The sequence below is a fragment of the Saccostrea echinata genome, unplaced genomic scaffold (genome assembly GCF_033153115.1).
Source record: "Saccostrea echinata isolate AGI-Se365-2 ecotype Australia unplaced genomic scaffold, CSIRO_AGI_Sech_v1 ptg000064l, whole genome shotgun sequence".
Classification (NCBI taxonomy): Eukaryota; Metazoa; Mollusca; class Bivalvia; order Ostreida; family Ostreidae; genus Saccostrea; species Saccostrea echinata.
This window is the reverse complement of record NW_026889813.1, coordinates 5,446,657-5,467,407: the sequence shown is the minus strand read 5'-3', so window position 1 is coordinate 5,467,407 and position 20,751 is coordinate 5,446,657. Positions and strand designations below refer to the sequence as shown.

At 32.6% G+C, this 20,751-nt stretch overlaps 2 protein-coding genes across 3 annotated transcripts in view; one reads left to right on the top strand and one right to left on the bottom strand.

Annotated features, from left to right (window-relative positions):
* Positions 1-487: 487 nt before the first annotated feature.
* LOC133175969 (transcription initiation factor TFIID subunit 11-like) lies at positions 488-6,722 on the bottom strand. The gene is made up of 4 exons (XM_061311129.1): positions 6,417-6,722; positions 2,767-2,854; positions 1,788-1,884; positions 488-1,030 (listed from the first exon to the last, which is right to left on the bottom strand). Exons 1-4 carry the CDS (start codon positions 6,686-6,688, stop codon positions 903-905), a joined length of 585 nt encoding a protein of 194 aa, XP_061167113.1. The 5' UTR covers positions 6,689-6,722; the 3' UTR covers positions 488-902.
* Positions 6,723-7,124: 402 nt separating this feature from the next.
* LOC133175916 (serine/threonine-protein kinase 38-like) overlaps positions 7,125-20,751 on the top strand; it is a 28,896-nt gene continuing 15,269 nt past the window's right edge. The window contains exons 1-4 of one of the 2 annotated variants that reach the window (XM_061311052.1): positions 7,125-7,265; positions 13,847-13,989; positions 18,628-18,679; positions 20,018-20,140. In XM_061311052.1, coding sequence (XP_061167036.1) covers positions 13,862-13,989; positions 18,628-18,679; positions 20,018-20,140 — 303 coding nt within the window. In that variant the 5' untranslated portion in view covers positions 7,125-7,265; positions 13,847-13,861. Of the gene's footprint in view, positions 7,266-9,345; positions 9,510-13,846; positions 13,990-18,627; positions 18,680-20,017; positions 20,141-20,751 lie in introns of those variants that run through there. The other variant, XM_061311051.1, reaches the window with a different exon arrangement.

Sequence of the window (20,751 nt, the reverse complement as noted above, 5' to 3'; positions counted from 1 at the left end):
AAGTGGCATTAAATTTTTAATTTTAACTCCCAAGAGGAAGAACGAACTGTTACTAGTTAATATATTTGTTCTTCCAATAATACTGGTCAAGCATCACAGTACAGGTAAACTTGTAGTAGAATCATATTACTCCCCTCTGCTTCTGCATGTCAATAATTAAGATGAGCCTGAAACAAGCTATTTCATATTAAAAGCTCTGAAGAATATATCTTGCAGAAGAATACAGATATAATATACAGAAAACAATTACCAGAAATGCTAGTCATTTACCTGTGTTGATGAAACATATGTTAGCTAAGAAGCAAATGACAAGGCTCAACCTTACTTACAACACAAAAACAAGCTCATAAGAGTAATCTGCCCTTTGTTACCAAAATAACCCCAAAAAACTACTTGGTAATAATGCTGATTAATCATGCCATTATTTAAATTTTCAGGAGTGCTTTTTTCAGGTTATATTAAAATAGCACATTAATTTAACAGATGGTTTAAGACCTCTCAGTTCTGTTTAATTACATAGACAAATTAATAATGTCTTTCTTAAAATCAATCAAAAATATAAAATGCAAACACAAATTGTCGTACTAAAGTCTAACTAGTAAAAAACATTCATTGGTAATTTAACATTCCTGAACTTTCAGTACACATGTATATAATGCAACACCCCACCCAAAAATAATCAATGGGAACTGGGAACCTCTCATTACTAATCTATACAGTGGAGTGCAGTTCAATATATATCACCACAGCCAGCACCATGATTATAACTATACAACATAACAACATTGAATTTCAGGCCAATAGAAGACATGAATGCTGGATCTGTTACACTCCTTCACTTCTTTAATCATCACAGAAGTACTTTGTATCCCTGGAACTTGTTTATCCTTCAGATCTGGGTATCAGGTGTTTAGTAGAACTTTTTTGGACTTTGACAGACTGTCTCTTTTTCTAATCCTGCGCACAGCTTCTCGTAAATGCTTGGGTTGTATAGGTCCAGTCTCTTTATTCTTCTCCATAATGTCCAGGGCTACAACAGAAACAAAAATTAACAAACTGAAATAAAACATTCTGTAGTGTACACATCTGATTTAAAGTTAAGAATGATACAAATTGTCTATCTACTGTAAGTGGAAACACTTGTGAAATATAACGTAAAGGAAAAACACAATACCTTGACTAGTATTTTAAATCTTATTTATTGCAAAAAATATATTTATATTGAGACAACATAACAACTCCATCTCCATCTTGGAAAAAAAAATGCCATTGGGAAAAAAAGGCTTATGCACATAAAGCACTGCATACATTATATATATGCATGATAAATATATATAATATACTTTCTAGTGGTTTCCCTTTTAATTTTAACAATGAAGTGAACTGGCAAAATTTAGTTAGTAAAATTTAATATAATGTCACCCTCTAAGACATAGCCCAAGTTCTTATTTGCCCCTGACATGACTTTCACCTGCAAGTCCTGGGGTGAAAAGGAGAAAATATATGGCTGGACCAGAAATCTTGCATCATTTGTCAGGTGCTCTACCAACTGAGCTATCCAGGCCAATATCCACAACCCAAATCATTAACATGTACATCCTTATTAATGAAATATGCTAATCTAATAAACTGTTCTCCAGATTATAGATTTTTTTTATCATTGAGTACATGTATATATGCTAATAGCAGCTAAACACAACTATTACAGCTAACGACTACAGGAATACATTGTAATAATATGTTATATGTTATACCTTTATATGGTTGATATAGAGGGCTATTCTTACCTTCTTCCACTACCTCTCCAACAAAGACTTTAGCAATTCCAGCCATTGCTATGACAACATTATGAGACACACTGGTCCTAGTTATGGACTGCATCAACTGTTAATGAGCAAAGGAAGTATAACACTGTACCAAAAATGTGAATTATTGGTAAACTCCAATTATACAAAGGAAGTATAACACTGTACCAAAATGTGAATTATTGGTAAACTCCAATTATACAAAGGAAGTATAACACTGTACCAAAATGTGAATTATTGGTAAACTCCAATTATACAAAGGAAGTATAACACTGTACCAAAATGTGAATTACTGGTAAACTCCAATTATACAAAGGAAGTATAACACTGTACCAAAATGTGAATTATTGGTAAACTCCAATTATACAAAGGAAGTATAACACTGTACCAAAATGTGAATTATTGGTAAACTCCAATTATACAAAGGAAGTATAAAACTGTACCAAAATGTGAATTATTGGTAAACTCCAATTATACAAAGGAAGTATAACACTGTACCAAAATGTGAATTATTGGTAAACTCAGATTATACAAATTCCTTAGAAAATGTGTCTGGTCTATAATGAAACAAAGATATTCTAAGAGGGATTATCTACAGGGTGTACACAGCCATCAAGTCAGTTATTGTTTTGCTCATATTATGAGACCCTATTATGACCATAAATGAATGATGCACAGAGAAAATGGAATGACAAACACTAAAAGAATAAATGATATTTACTGTTTTTTTCTTACAAGCACAATTAAACAAAAATTGAAATAAATGAGTTCTGAGTTTTTTCACCCTACACCTACAAAAAAAACTTGATTTCTAGCTGCTTATACATGTATATACCTTTTAAAGTGATTACAGTAAGAATATTACAAGATTTATCCAAGTGTATATCATTTTTTTTTTATGTAACATGACTAAGAGAGATAATTCTTTCCACCTTGTCTTACGTTATTAAAAGCTGTTTACCCTTTTGATTGCGGCCCTTGGAAAAGCAGCTCGTCGAAACATCTCATATCTGTTCAGTTGTTCCTCTGTAAAATTGGACACCAGAACTCTACAGAAGAAAGTAAAATAAAGACTTTAATGCACATATTATCAGATTGTTGCACCTTTAAAAATTGGTTCCTATATAAATCTGTACTAAAAAAATCTAAAAAATTTCCAATGTTTTACTAAGTGATCATAAAAAATCAATGTTTGACCGCAGAGTGAGACATTGGACCTGTCGATGAGATACTGGACCACTCATGTCACACTGTGGAAGGGATCAGCTAAATCTTAGGTGAATTGACCGAGTTTTTCCGCAGAACAGGTAAAGAAATTTTCATCATGGAAGCCAGTAAAAAAATAAATACATAAAAGTTGTAACAAAACATTTATTGACTGTGTTCACGGGCAAATGCGTTTTTGTGGACCCCTTGACACCAAACAGTTTGGTTTTTGGGTCAGACAAAATGCATGTTGTCCTTGAACCCAGTCAATAATGTATAAGATACTTCACTGAAATTTAGTGTTACATGTAAAAAGTTTGAAAAATGCAAAAATATCTGATTTAAGCAAAATAAATGAGTATATGTAAATGCATATTGTAAATATTGCAATTGCTATTAGGCAAAGAAAATCAGAAACAAAAGTGGAAAGTGGTAGAAAACCAACCACATGTCAGATAATATTGAAAAATGAAAGAAGATGGCTATATATCAAGTTTATCTTCGTCATCATTGGCAACCCTACATCTTTTACCCAATTTTGCACCTATTGTTGATAAAAATTTGATAGGCCTCTCATTGGCCATGGTACAAGTAGTTTCATTTTATTAAGCCTCAATCCGGTATAAGTATTACATAATCACATTTTTTTTAATATGAAAATTCTGTTGAAAAACATATCAATGCTTAAAAAACCCCCAAAATACATGCAAGTCATTTGGACTGACAGCCATGACATTTTTACCAATCACAAGCATATTAAATTGGTCTTGCCAGCATGCCCAGCAGTTTTACATATCTGGTGAACTTCTGAGAAGTTCTGAACAATGTAGAGAGAGAATCTTCAAATTTACCTTTCCTTCAGGAATAAAAGAAGTGCTGATTTTTAACAAAACGCTTTTAAGCTACCATTTATCTACATGCAATTTCTAAATAAGTTAGATAAGTTTATCTTATTTTTGAACTCTTACTTGGTTATTACAAAAACATATTTTGTGAAGCCATATGCAATCTATTTGATCAATGTTTAGTAGTTTGAATTTTCTCTTTGCCCAGGCATTGTTGTAAGAGCTTGCTGGCTTGCTGTGCTAGATATTAAAGAAAGGAACTGTATTTGTCCTTTCACCATTGGACATATTTTAAATTTGCATCTTTCGAGCTAATCAGATATTTTTCTGAATCTAATTCCTGCCTTTGTACCTTAATTGACATGTTAAGGGGAGAGTCATAGCGAATGCCATACTGAAAAGCATGCTCAGCCACACAACCTGAAGTCCAGTCTTTGACAACTTTAGTTTGCTGTCCTAACTTTGAGACGTGAGAATTCAGTAATTAGATGTATATACTAAAAGGTTTATTATGAGTAATACAAAGCTTCTATGTTAAAAAGTCCTGTATGTATATGTACTTAAAATGCAAAATATTTAAATTAGCATGAATAAAAATGTGATTTATTTTAATCTTCATCAAAGAATTTAACCAAATCTGGAAGGATTAGTAGTACTTCAAATAATGGCTTTATAGTAGGTAGGAAAGATGCAGCACAGCTGTTATCTCTGAATTCCCAATTTGTTGTATGGTGTCTGCTCTGACTCTTCAGCACACATCATAATATAAATATGGTGGTTATTATAATAGCCAGCACAGCAAGCTCAATAGGCTAGCATGTAAGAACAGAGAATGTTAATTATTATAATAGAATCTGCATATTTGTCAAGCAAATTTTTCTGTCAAACCTTCCCAGAATTGCTTTGCTACTAGGATTCTATGTGATAATGGTGAATAAACAGTCTTGCAGTTTAGTATCATGTATTAAGATTTAGTTCTTGCAGAGAGCTTAAATTAAATGAACCAAAAGTAATTGCATCTACTCTACAATGCTGTTCGTTACAAAATTGTAAAGGAAGCCGCCTATTTAGACTCAGTTCTGGAAATGTAACTTACATGCGACTTCATGTGACATCACAGTCTAGACTGTCTTGTGCAGTTTTAAGTTTGAAGAGGTGGATCAATGTTTAAAGTGTAAACTACGTAAACAGGTCCAGTACAATCTCTTGATTTAGCTATATAGCTTGAAAAAGCTATATAGCTTTATGAAGCTATTCAGAATAGCTTGATTTAGCTATTTTATCACACTTTTTTCTTAAATGTGTTATTTTCTCAGCATGCACAAAAAGTCGCACCTTGGTGCAGTGATAATATTCAACCTTGAACTCTTCTGAAAATAATGCACGTAAAAAACACTCATCAAATTACATCTCCTTAAGAGACTTTGTACTCAAAGTTCTAAAAGTTTTGGGGCTATATAAAGCAATTGATACAGTTACTTCTTCACTGAAATTATAAAAGAGGCCAACTATGGTCAACAAGATAATTGATTGGTAATAATTCAGTACAATGAGAAGCAATCATACTTATCCACGCCTCAACACACACAAGGTGGTGTACAGTTACTCAAACAAAAGAAATTCATCTTTTGCTTAAAAGTATTCAAATGCTACAATGTTAGAACTATCTCTGATTTCAGTTGTTGTTTTGATAGCTCATTGTACATATATGAATAGTCAAATACTTGCGACTTTTTGTTTATTTCTTACAAAACACATTTTCTGAAAAACTGCACATAAATAGCTTTATCAAGCTATTTTGAATAGTTTAATAAAGCTATATAGCTTTTTCAAGCTATATAGCTAAATCAAGAGATTGTGCTGGACCTGGTAAAGGTTTCTCATGGTATACAACTGCACTCGCCCCAACCGTGGCACCGTAAAATGTATAGTTGAGCACAGCAAACAGCACATAGGACCGTTCAACACTGTGAGCTCTTACGACAACATCTACCATATCAATGTGACAGCATGGTATTAGCGAGCGCAGCGAGCGGCGCAAAGCGCCGCTCGTCACTGCGAGCTCTAACGACAACGCCTGGGCGAAGAGAAAATTCGGACTACTGCACATTCATTCAATAGAATTTTTTTCCGCAGTAATTCTGACCCACAATGCATCGCTTCTTGTTCTTGCTGCTAACTTCACTCACGCGGTAACAACAACTAAGATTTCACAAAAAATAAACTCACCTTAATTTGATGGATATTGCATGCAGATAGTAGATTAAACGTTCTTTGTTAAAATATGTGCACTTTTTAAACTTTGTTTATGGAAATGCAGCTAACATACGTCATGTGACGTCACAGTCTAGACGTTCCAAATGTCTCGTGCGGTTTGAAGAGGCGGATCTTAAAATGAAGTGAACAATGCGCTCGCCCCAACGGTCGCACCGTCAACATATTAGTGATGATTAATTTGTTTAAGAATAATTCCTTTACCGAATGATAACATTTCTAATACCCCCATGCTATACAGTACCAATAAAATACCACAGGTTCTATGAATAACATAACTACTAACTGCATTTTTAGTCTTTCTTCCTCTTGTTTTTCCCGTTTGTGCTTATATGCTTTTATTTCTGCCTCACTAGGTTCATATTTCCTTTTTTTCTCTGACGAGTCTTGTTTGCTGCTCGGTGACACACTTGATGTGGAAGGTTCCGAAGAGCTCCTCTCATTGTCTGTTGAAGAGTCTTTCTTTGAACTTTTTACAGGGCTTTTTTCTGTCTCACTGAGATTCTGTGCTGTTTCTTTTTCGCTGTTTTGTTTTTCTAAAAGCGATGTAGACGCCATGTTGCATAATCAATGTTTAATAAACGCTCTAAAATTCCAACTTATCTTGCACTATAAAAAAAGCGTTTACGTGACTATTTCTTGCTAAACATAAAAGACTAATTAATATCATAATTTAATTACAGTATATATTTATAATGATCTGAATAATTAGTCTTTTACAAAAATATTCACAGAAAAAACTTCAAAAAGAATGTTCTTAACTGATGTAAACTTCTTCTTTCGTTTCAAAAGAAAAGTGACTGCGCAGGAATATACAAATTATATGTAAACAAATCATATTTCGAGGTTAATGTAGATATTTGAAGTTAAAAAGAAAACATCTAATATTTTTTTAACTATTTTCAAACTTTTTTATCTTTACTTGAGGTGGGAGTAAATAAATGCTATTTTAATATGGAACTATTTTATGACCTTATCTTTTTCTCTGTGCGCATTTATTTATTTCCGGCTGGACACTTAGATTTTTTTACCTGCTGAAAAGGAGACTTGAGACTGTTGATGTTACCATACCTTATGTGCTTTTTATTTAACCGCTGCAATTTGGAGACTCAAGAATAAACTCCTTAAGGCCAGGGTAAGTTATTTACTCTTCCTACTGTTTGATGTCTACATGAAAAGACACAAGGATGCTTATAGTGGCAAAAGCCTAGAAATCTGAAGAAAAGTGTTCTTTTTATTTTCTTTTAGTCTTAAGATTTTTTTTTTGAGACAATGACATCTAACGCTATAAACACTACACAAAATCACAATTTATTTTCTTTTTACTGGACTTATCTAATTCACTGGTTTGTGATGTTTAGGGGTCATTGTTGAGACCCTGTACAGTCATACTACAAGAACTAATCATAATGAAAATGTCACAGGAAGATTTTAGTAAATTACTTTTCAATTTTTAAAAACTCTGTGGAGTAAACCATTCATTATATTTAAAGATATAAGACCTTGTCTTTTCATTGTTTAATTTGGATTGAAACCATATTGGAGCCTGCATATAACAATTATGCATGTAAAACTAGTCTACACTACAAATGATATTTTCTTCAGCTGTTTAACAATATGTGTTAATATGAGTGAATGTCAGTTTATTTATGTATGAAATTTACTGTACGACACTGTCATCTGGAATCATGACATAGCAGTATTAAAAGTGACATTGAGTCACAGAGATGGATTACCATGTTACAGCTGTTGAACTTCAGTTTTATACTGTTAAAAGTACATGGTAGTATTTATTATCTTAGATATAAATAGAGCTGATGTGGTAATTTAGTATTCTTTTTTGGCTATTTAATAAGGGTTGTCAGTCAAACTTTGCGTGTCATTGCCGATATGGGTCACTGGTGTAGTTGTTCTTGTGCTGTAGTCTGACTTGAAGATTTGATGATATTTAGTTTTCACATGCTCTGGTTCATCTGCGTTAATGTTCAAGACGTCGAGGAATTAAACATCTTGTTTGCAAGTCTTAAGTTTTTGATGTGACTATTTGAAACTTTGAGGTAAATGTAATGATAATTCTGACTGTTGAGTAGTTACTTAGATTTAGAATAATGCTTAATATAAATATATTTATTTTAGAATGGAAATATCTAACAAACAAGACATTTCAAACAATTTTTTAAAGATACCTTGTAGCTTTCAAACATAGCTGTATTACCTTAATCAGGAAAGATCTTCAATATTTTTGGAAATTAACCAGAATTTTTAAGTGGGAAATGGAATGTATTACTTTTAGGGGTGAAAAACATTGAATTAATAAGTAATTTGGTCAACACTCGGGGGAAAAGCCTTTTGAATGTCATGGCCTGAATAATTTGTAAACCTTCCAAGTTGTAAATTGCTAGCATTAATTTTATGATATATGTATAATCATAAATTGTTTATGTATAGTACGTATAGGAACCTCTACCAGCAGTGCATTGTCTGTTGAACTCGCGTCCAGAAGCAATTATTGTTAATAGCATACATGTACTCAAATGCAGTAGGTTTATAAAACTCAGACAACATCCTCTCCTAAGCTTGAAACAATTCTTTAATTAAAGGACAAGATTATTTCAGATTCATGTATCATTTTATGCCAGTAGTTGTTATTTAGAAAAACAGGTCAGCTAAAATTATTAATTCTGAGATGCCATTTATACAGATAGACATGCATATGAATTATTTATATATTGCCTTTATTCTCTCTCATCTATGACAAGTGGTTTTCTTAATATTGCACATAATTGTGCAAAATAGGTTATTCTAATTTGATGACATTATGAACATGAAAAAATTGGAATTCATTTTTGTTACGTAGTGTTAAATTTAATTGATAAAGCCATTTACATTGATTAAAAATTTCTTTTCATTAAATTACTGCTACTTAGTTCCAACCACGAGTTATATTACCTGTGTAACTATATTGCCTTCTCTGATTTCTAAGATTACTTAATTTCCGGTTGATTTTTTGATGCCAAAATTTTTAAATGGGGTTTTGAAAGCAAATACTTTAAAAAAGACTGAAGTTTTATATGGGTGGATTTTCCGCCGGTGCGTGAAGACAGGAGGAAGTCATTGTTGACATTTGACTCTTCCATGTGCTGTCTTTATTGACTTATATACCTTAATACAGTATTTATAGATCCCCAAATAAGTTGATGATTAGATAGAGATGAATCAATATAAAGCGATAAGTACACAGTCACATGACTAACTCATCCAGCAAACTCTGTCACATGAAATCCCCCAACGTTTATAGGTAGATGAGGGACGGAGGAGACACAAGGACAATTTGGCATTGGGATTTAGAGGAGGACAGGCATGCATGGGTAACAATGTGGTATGTACAGATTCTGTCAGCTTGTTTTTTTTTCCCTTTTAGAAGAACTGTAAAAGAAGGGGAGGGTGTCTTTTCTTTCTTACCTGCATTGTATAGGGCAGGTAAAGTAATTTTTACACCTTAAAGGTAATTATGATTTACGTTGCTGCAATTTCTTTTAAACTTAAGCTTTTAAAGTTTTTTCAGCAGAAATTTAAAGCAAATGTTTTCTTTTTCTTGAAAGCATTTTAAATATAAATGAACATGCTGAAGTGGCTACAGTGTAATTCAGTGCAGCATTGTAAAACAAGATTTTCAACCTCTTGAAATGTTTAGAAGTTCAAGTTTGCAATATTTTTAGATTTTGAGGAAGATTTATTCTCCAAACTGTAAAAATCTTAAGGAAAATATGTTACTGTCTTTTGAAATTGAATGTGTATTTAAACTGACATTAGACCTTTGTAGTAGCAGGTATGAGTGTTAAAAGTAAAAGAAAGTCAGTGTTGTTATTAAAGCCTTTGATACTTGTGTATTAAATGTAGACAAGTGAAATCAGATTAGAAAGTGATATAACAACATTGTCTACACACATTTAGATAGTATCTCGTCTGTTGCACAACACCACCAGGTTCATATCCTAAGGCTTAGGGCAGGTGGTACTAAGCTAGTGTTGTGCCAATTAGGGACCCATAAAATGGGCATCTCACTGCTCTACTGGTCATCCATCACCCCCCCAAAAGCCAACACTGTTTGATTTTTACTTAGTGACCACTTCTTGAAAGGACCTTATAAAGAATTGTGTCACCTTGATCAAACTATACATGCAAGATCTAAGGTTCATTTATGATCAGATGCATTATGGCCCTTAGGGCTCATGTCTCATTTATGTTACGATCATGTTCGGAAATCGCCTTGTGCTCATCATGACCAATTATAGACAAAATACACAAAGAATTGGTAGTCATCTGTCATTATGGGTTAGGGAATACACAAGCTCATGGGAAGGGTCAGGGGAAACATTGATGATATCGGAGTTATGGAGAAAAGACTAGCTCGACTAGAAGCACTGATCAGGCTCTCTACATCAGATCAGGTACAATATTGTAATACATGGGGCAATTTCCTAACCTCTTCTTGTGGATTGAGGGGTGTCAGGGTTGGGAAGGGTGCCAACAGCAAAATGAATGGCTCTCCCATGTACCTGTGGCGTGTTGGTTTATGATGAGAATGATGCCTCAATGTATGTCAAAGTAGCACATTCATATGTTGGGCAATGTTTATATTACCTGTTAATCATATTTCAGTTTGTCTTGATTCCAGAAGTTTATCTTAACACTTTTAAATGAAATATGAAGATACTTTTTGATACTTTTAAAATAAGAACAATTTTTTGCTCACAATTTTTTGACACAATTAGACCAGAAAAAAATAGTGTTGGGGAGAATTTGTAGTTATTAATTTTTTTTCCTGCTCATGAAATATAATTCAATGGACTTTTTTTTGTGTGGAGGAAGAGTAAGAGGGCAGATTTTTAACATGGAAGGAAGTAGTTATTTTTAAGTTTGGTTTTGTGATGAGGTTTAAGACTGACACTGTGCAGTGTAGTGGGATTCTAAATCAGATTTCCTGCTTCTGTTTTATTAATCCAGTGATATTCTCAGGACTCGGTACAGCTGCATTCTTCACTTCAAACAAAATAATTACAAGGTATTCATTCCTGTACTTCCTTGCTGAATTCAAGTCAGTTTTCCTATTTGTTGGAATTTTTTTTATTGAAGGGATGAGTCTATATATACAAGTGCTATAAAGTGTTATTTCATTTTTAATTACAACATTTATGACATCAAGACTATTGTAAACATCAGGAACAGGTTATGTTAAACTGAGATTTCCAAACAATGTACATAATTAAACAAGATAAATTTAATTCAAGCAAGTCAGAAACTGTAAATACATTTTATTTGGCTGTGTGGGATTATTTAGAGGAATTTTTTTTTTCCAATTAACAAATTAGCATTCTGAATGTGCTTTATATAAATTTTTATACACAAGACATTTAATAGCGATGTACTTGATTTAGTGAAAGCTGCTTTCTGCAAAAGACACTATAAAATACACAGTCAGCTTCAAATGTAATAGTTATTTACAGTATTCATAGTATTTATGGAAGGAAAGAGAGAGGAATTTGGAGCCCAGAGAAGGGGCTTTCCCTTTGTTCAGTGGTCATTAACCTCAAGCCTAGATTGGAATTCTAGTTTGTTAAAGAGGGTTTTGGAATACATTTATCATATATAAATTATATTATGAAAATATTCTTTGACTGCAGTATTGAATGCGCAGGCCACAGCACATGTACAGTATGGTTACAAGGAATCCACCCAAAGGAGGTGATAGATGGTTTAGAATTAGTGTTCATAAGTTGATAGGTTTTCTGTACGAGTTAGGTCACAAGGGCACTGTAGCTATAAACAGAGGGGGATAGGGGCATGAAAGCTAATATGTTGCACCTTTTGCTCAAGTGCTGCTGGTGTATGATGGTTGTACATGAATTGTGAAGGCAGTCTCCATTCAAATACCTATCTTGAGTCAGCTTGTATACGAAAACTTTTATGAATTGTGAAGTCAGTTTCCATTTAATGTGAGATACATAGAAATACATGCAGTGCCAAATTGTTTGATCAGCTGATATATATTTTTAGCTGGTGGTTAATTTTCAATCAGGTTTGAGTGATCAGGCATGAAATAGTGGTATTTGTGGGGGGAGGAAGTCAGATGCCATTGATAACCTTCATGCTTTGATGAACCCTCATTTTGCAATATTGTAGAAGGTTGGAAAAAGTAAGTCGTGGGATCTATTTTTAGATCATCACAATAAACAAAGATTGTGTACAAGAAACATCATCTTAATATATGAAATCTACACCTATGAATATATAATGAATCTATGTATAAATTCTTAAAATATTTTCTTGTTAGTTACAATTTATTTTCTACATGACCTCATGAATATTTCATGTAAAATCAAGGAATGAAATATATTACTTGTTTGTATGAACAATTGTATCATGTTCCTGAAGATTTATAAGTATCTTTACTACTATGTTTTAAATATATTCTTGTGTTAATCTCAAGCACTGCTGACAAATTATAATAGTTTATGAATCATGTGTTTTGCAGTTTTAAAAAAGAATGAACTGTAATTTGCACATGTATTTGTAGTCACTAAGTAGGAAAGAAAAATGGAGGAAACAGCTGAAACTATAATTGAGTTGAAATGACATAATACTAATTAGAAGGTCTTTTGAAGGAATCATTTTTCATGCTTGACAATGTTAGGAGGTATTGCTTTACCATGTTGTATTGGAAACACCCTAAAACTGCTGTTTTGGTGTATACATTTTAAGGGTTTTGTTCTTGAGTGATTTCACCTTTGATCTAAGTTTAAATATTGACTTGTTTGATTCATTTTCAGTTTGAATATATTTATATCTTTTTGGACCATGTCCACATTTGCATTGTGTTTTACACGAGTTGAGATAAAAGTTCCAAACCCTTTTAAGTCAAAGGAGGTAGAAACTTTTTAACCCAGTTCTTGATCATAATAAAGCAGAGCAACCTTTCATAATACATTCTTCACGAGTAGCAATATTGTAGCCCTGGCGTTTGTTTGTGAATTAATTTTGGGAACCATAAACCTGACATTATATGACTGTAGCGGGTATCTCTCTGGTTTTGTTATAAATCTTGAAATTTGAAGTCGGCATAAAATAAATATTTGAATGCAGTGTGTTATCTGAGACGTCAGAAAGGCCCCACATTTATAGAGAGAACAAAATAGTATCTGATATTAGAATCTTTCTTGGTCACATTTTGTTCCATATTTTCACACTGTAATCGTAAAAAATGTATGCACCTGGAATTGATTTTTTTTATGATAACTTATTAGCAATTAGACCATAATATGTGAATTATTGTTAAGGTTCAAGACCGTCCAAGACCTCAGCAAGAGTACTTGTATGTAGAATGTATTAATTCTGTACATGTATGTTGAAAATGACATCAGTGAAAAGTATTTGTGGATGGTTTTCAGGTTGCACATTTTGAATAAGAATGTACACCCATACACTTTCTGCATTTATTTTCCTCTTTTACCACACATAGTGTAACATACATAACACACATTGAATAATCAGTTGATGAACACATCACTGAAATTGTGCACCGTTTTCTTCATATTAAAAAAAATGTAGGTATTGTAGCTAGTGTATAAATATATGTATAACCTCTGTTCCACAGAATGGAGTGTATATATGTGTACATAAATATGTTTATATTGACTTTTTTCTGTACCTTTGCAGAGTCGCCGCTCCAAAATGGCCACTGTCGGAGAACAGACCCCCATTGTGAGCAATCACACCAAGGATAAAGCCACCAAGGCCAAGGTCACACTAGAAAACTACTACTCCAACCTGGTGGCACAGCATGAGGAGCGGGAGAATAGGTAGGTCAAGGTCACAGGTAAATGATCAAAATGTAGGCTAGCAATCCCAGGGGAGATAGCACAGTGTAAGCCTAATTGTATTAATATTATCTTGGCTTTGACCTTAAGTTTATTAAGTTTATTATTTTGGCATACAGTTTTGTGGCTTGTGCATTGACCAAATACAATGAATTATTGAAAGATAATAGATGTCTGTTGATGTCTGGATATTACATGTTATTACTCGGATGAAACACCATTTTCATGATATTTTTATTATGCTTTAAAATATATAAAAAAGTTATCCATTGATTTATAATTCTTCATTGTCAGTTAGCATCTTTAATTGGAATGGATTGCTTTCCTCTTGTTTTTGATTTTTTCACCTTTTTTCTTTTGAACCAGGGCAAATCTTGACTATAACTCCTTCTCTGTATTGATCACTACAGTGTTTAGGCAACAGCTGTGTGAAGCATGTATACAGTTCACAAAAGCTGTAAAAAAAGACAATTTACATAGAGTGGAAGAACTCTGAAGCATTTAAACATGAGATTCAATTACGGAAAAAGTATGGTACATATTGCATTCTGGTCAATAAACCACTGATGTACCGGCAATCAGGCTTCCTATTATCATACAATTACTGAGGGGTGTAGTACATTGATAACAGGAACTATACAAATGCATTAAGTAATCGCAGGTCATTTCTATTGATAAACATGTACATGTGTAGAAAGTACAAAGTATTTTACAGGTTTTGCCAAATTTCCATACAGCACAGTCATGTAACAAAGCACTGATTTGAAATATAGATTTGCAAAAAAAAACTGTATTCACATTGAATGCAGAAAATCAAAAGTATTAAAGTGCAGTTTGATTAATACATCCCAGGACATTGATTTTTTTTAGAAGCATTTTATATTAAGAAATTAATGGATTGGGGTTGCCATTACAAATACCCTTGAAAAAAAAAGTGTCCTAAAATTTCCTTTTGATTTTGAATTATTCATTATAAAATCACTATACTGTAGTGAATAGAGAGGAAATCATAAAGGTTGTCATAAACAAAAGAGAAGGAGTCCTATCAACCCAAAACACAATGATACACAAAAAGAAAGCAAAGGGCAACAGCTTAACTAGAATTTTCTTTATTATTGCTTAAGTGTGGATTAAAACTTTATATGTGAATACATATATGATCATAATTTGCCTTATGGTTTTCTTAACCTACAGATTCACTGTAGTGTGTTGACAAAGACTGAAATATAAATGACACATTTCTGAAAAGCTTCTTATTGTGGACTTAGTGTAATCAGTCCGTCATCAAATTCTTAGAGATTTTACTTACTAGTATATATAAATATGCTGAGGATCTTCTTATATTAAATCTTTAAACAAACTTATAATAGTATAAAGTTATTATTTCTTATTATTTCCCCAAATCTGCCTTTTCTTATTTTTTTTGTCAACAGGTGATTTCTGAAAAACTTCCTAATTTTTATAGGGACTTGGGTAATGTGATCAGAAAATATTAAGCTTGTTTGCTTTGTAAATAACACTCCACCCAAAATGATTTGCAGATCTATTATCAAGGGTCAGTGTGCAGCTTTCCTACCCCTTGTTTATCGTTAGGTTGTTTGGGACATGATTGAATGCAGATGTTGGAAAAATCACTGATATTGGTGGCAATAAGATAAAGTGTCTTCCAGCCACCCATATATTATGCCACAAAATTATGGAATGAATTTATGTTTATTAAGTATGAAGTATGGTAAAGTTTAAGTTTTAAATATAAACTTTTTAAATTTCTGATTATTAGAGTTTTATGGTTTGCACTCCGAATTAGCGGTCATGGAAGTTTGATGATATATTGACTTATAAGTATTGAGTCATTAAAACTCTGCTTTTTAACTGTATTGAGCAGTTCTTTTGACTAATACCCGGGACTTTAAAATCAAGGCTCCCTATGTTTATGAATACTTTATGGCATGCAATTTAATTATCACGGGGAAAAAAAATCAATTCTGATTAGGACAAAAGAAGAACATGCTTGCGCAATATACGAAGTCAAACAGCTGTGTAAGCACTATGTATTGTGTTGGAAATGATCTTTGTTTAGGAATCATGTATTGAATATATATAGATCTATATTCACTGTTCTGTTATCTAAGCGTACAAAGTTTTTATACTTGGTTTTAAAAATCTTTCGTGTCTTGCTTATTGATTTATTGTTTATTTTAATTAAATATTATATCATGACTGAATGAAATAGTAAAATGTTTTGTCCATTGAACACTTCAGCATTTTACATGTATGTCATTGTGGATTTGCTACAATCAAAATTCTTAGCCCTTTTAGATGAGTAATTTTTTAATGGATTGCGTCCCTTCATCAAATTGAAAAGTAATCTGTGTTCAGTTCTGTTGAGTTACATAGTCTCATTGACTTTAAAAAAATCACTGAGAACTACAAGTAGTTAAATATGAAAAATAACCAGGTTACTTTTTTGTTGTCCGTCCCATGGTACTATCTTCATAATTTTTGCATCACGTTTTGATACATAAATACTTTGTGCTTCAAACTAGGCAGAAAGAGTATTTTACTGAACTTCTGGTATGAAATGATCCCTTGAATTCATTGTATAGTGTATGCATGGACACAGTAGAAAATTTAAAGTCTTTTTGAGGATAAACATTTCAAAAATGGCCTCTCTTCATTTATTGTGATTTTCCATTGCTTTGCCCATCAGAGAAGTAATGATCGATGTAGTACATGATTGGAATCAATTTGAAGGATACAATTATATAATCTCTTGTAATAATGACTACTCCCTCATACTTTGCAGTAGTTTAACTTATTATTATAAATTAAAACTTTTATTACTAAAGTGAACTTTACACAGTAAATTTCAGTACATTTTGAAAAATCATGTCATACCAGTACTTGTTTGTTTCAAGTTGAATGCTCAAATTTGACAAAAAATTTTGATTGAAACTCTAAAGAAACACAGTGAGTTTGGGGTAATTGCATAATTGTCTATTACAATATTTATACAATAAATCAAAAGATTTAGTAAAAATATAAGTATAGCCAAATTTTGACAAACTCAGCTGCATCATTAAGCAAGCAATGAGTGCAATATTTAAGTGACAGAAAACAAAGGTTGCTTCAAACACTTTGTTGTTTTTATCTATGTCAATTCATGCAACTTTTATTTATAGTGTAAATTTCGTATTCAACATTAAAGCAGAGCATGGGAAGGAAAAAAAAAATTTCTGATAATCCTTTTCAAAGATTCTGCCATAGTCCTCCATCTACCAAAATATTACTTATTGGGACTTCTTTTCTATGCACACATAAAATCAGGAGAGAGAGGAGAGAAGCAGTATTTTTGTTCTGGGCCAGACAATAATTATATTTTTTCCCGAAAATACTAGCTATTTTAGTCTCTGAAACCTGCAATTTTATGAAATCTAGCACTTTCAACAATTAAAAAAAGTTGCCTAAACCATATGCCCCCCCCCCCCCCCCCAAAAAAAAATATCTTCAAATTTCCCATTTTATGTCAATATGCCTCTTTAATGTTTTACTTTTACAATATTTTCCTGCAAGAAAATAAAGGTACAATTTATTTGCAGTAAATCCAATTTATTTTTAAAACCCACAGGGTATATAGTGATGAAGGTGTCCATCTCTCTGTCCCTTACAATGGGGGGGGGTACTCATCTCTGACCTGCAACTTCTCCTATACCCAGGGTTGTCCCTAAGAACTAAAACAGTAGGGGACATTTAAAAAGTAGAGGGGGGTCTGGGGTTCCTCCATTAACAGGGTGATGAGGGAGAATACCAGAGTAACCAAGGTATTACATCATAATAGGCTGGGAAATTCCCCAGCCCCCCGGGTCTAAGGGACAACCCTGTACACCACTGGAAAAAAAAATGAAAGAGACTTTTCTAGAATTTTTATAACTAGTGCCTTTGTGACCTCCTATTTCACCTTTTGATCAGACAGATATTTGGGCTTTCCCATAGCAAAACATGGGCTTTGCCATTATACTCATATGGGAGCGGTAGGTATCATTTTAATATGAGCTCTCTGCTCACAATATACCTCTAGTTTCAAAGAGCATTTGTTGAAATTTACCAAATAAAAATGAAATGAGTTGTTAAATTAACTTTTGTTTTGCCCCTTTTCTCATGCACCTAGACATTGCACTACACAGATATACAGTCAAACCTTGTTATCTCAAACTCGAAGGACCAAGATTAAACTTTGAGATCTCGATGATCTGAGATAACCATAAGGGTTAAAAAAAACATAAAAGAAAAAGTGCTTTGGACTGCACACTCACTTTGACAAATTCCTAGTATTCAAGTTATCAGATAACAGAGTTCCACTGTATATTCTGAATCAATAAATCAAAGATCAATCTGTTTGTTGGAATATGCAGAAAAAAAATATCTTACCCTTTTAAGTACTGAATGACTTTTAAGTCATTAACCCATAACTAACAGGGTAGCTGCTGTTCCATAGAATAATGACATTGTTATTGAACAAATAAGAGTGATAGTTTTAGTGGAGTGTCATTACATAATGAATTGTCTCTTATACCTGTGTAGATTGAAGCTGTTATTAAATGCTGGGTTTTCTCTTTACAGATATCGCCTTTTGGAGCAGTCAATGAACACAGATGGCCTCTCAGAGGAACAGGTAAAAAAAACTGAAAATCAGGAAAAAAAAAATCACCACCTCCCGTGATTCATGTTTCACCATACAGATAATTACAGTCTGTTGTTCTTGGCATACTGTTGTGTTTTGTTTAGTGCTGGGGGGACCATACCTGCAGAATTTTTGTTGGGGGGATGGCGTTTGTTTATGGTGTCATCTGTTGGACCAATACAGGATATTTGTGAAGAACACACTTGATAAATACAAATAGTGTGTGTGTGTATTGACTTTAAAGGTTTCCTGATGGGATGGTATTTATAGGGTCGATGACTCCATGCTGTATCAAGGTCATTTAAGTTAAAGGTCATGAACTTACAAGATGACAGCTCTCTGTGGTTAATTGATTACAACACCCTCAGAAGAGCAAACAATTTCAAGAGAAATTCTTGTGTTGTCAAAAGAGATAAGTTATTTTACACACAGAGTTTTCTATTCACCACATTTTTAAAGATGGAAAATCCATTTTAGGAAGGATATGTGTACTTAACCCAGCAGGAAAGACTCTGATTTTACCCGTGAATAGATCTGATTTTTCCCAGAAGTCTGCTTTTAATTGTCATAAAAATACAGAATAAACAGATGATGTCCATCCCAGTCAATGGTTTAATGTTTTGTCATTAACATTATGTGAAATTGCTGACTCATTCCTCTCATTAAAATGTGTAGGGTCAATGGGCAAATCCTCTTTAGATTAATTAATTTTGTTCAGATACACGAAGTCACTACTAAATACTGATCGCTACTTATCCATTGTGATATGTATGTATTAACACGACAGCAGTGAATCAGCAGAAGTAAATAAAAGGAAACTCGTTAGAACGTGTGGTTATGTGATCTACTCATGTAAAATAACTGTGATGTAGATGTACACAATATCCTGTTCATTTGTGAGGTGTCACAAGGAAATATAGATCTTAAATTTAGTCTTGATTTGTTGATGTCACATTTATTTTCCTTTTGTTTGTTGACCTTTTTCTTTAAAACAATGCTTTGATAAAAAAAAATGTCTTTTTGTGGAGTTTTATTATGATTGATTAGAAATATTCATTGTTGTAACTTCACACTTGATATATGAAAATACAAGGGGAAAAAACTTTTATGATGTATTAAAGATTGTCATCACTAAATTATCTTTTTAGATTTTATTTTAAAAATTCAGATTTTACAAACTGACTTTTGTTTACATGTATATAGAGATATAAAAAAACTTAATAGATTTGTCCATTTATCTCATGCTCTGATTCTGTCAAATTTCGTGATATGTTATATTACATAGATTGACGATTATTCTTGAAATGCTTCAAATATATATATTATCAGAAATCGGAGAGAAGACAACAACATGCTTCCAAGGAAACAGAATTTCTGAGGTTAAAAAGGTCAAGGTTAGGGGTAGAAGATTTTGAGCCAATCAAAGCCATCGGCAGAGGGGCATTTGGAGAGGTGAGTTTAAAAAAAATAAAGGTAACCAGGAATATCATAGGCCACATAAATTTTTATTTTAGATTGTCATCCTAATTTGCTTAAAAAATTTGGACAGAAGGGCAGATTTTATTTTTTTATTCTACATAACATTCTTCTCATATAAAATTTCACATTGTTAAAACCAATATGGATGGATTTTATTGTTTATTCTATAAAATAAAATATCAAGAGTCTTCTTGTACAAAATATTTACATTCTTGATGATTTTAAAAGTCAATATACCATAAACAAATCCTTGAAGGAAGTGGGGCCCAGATTCCAGTACATTGTACATGAAGTACTTGGTAGTCACCAATTCTCACAGGCCTTTCTCCACTATACCTTACAGTTTGACCAACAACCACTTCTGTTTTGTCTGAAAATATCAGATTTCCACTATCCTTATACTCATAAAATTTTGCAAAACAAAGTATCAAAAATATTCTATAGAATCTGACCTCTGTTGAACAATTCTTATAGATAGCTATTTTCTATAACACTATTTCCTCAAAAGTCTGCCAGACAGTCTTTTTAAATATAAAATTAACAATTGCCAATTGCTACAAGATGTAAATTTCTTCAACTGTTTT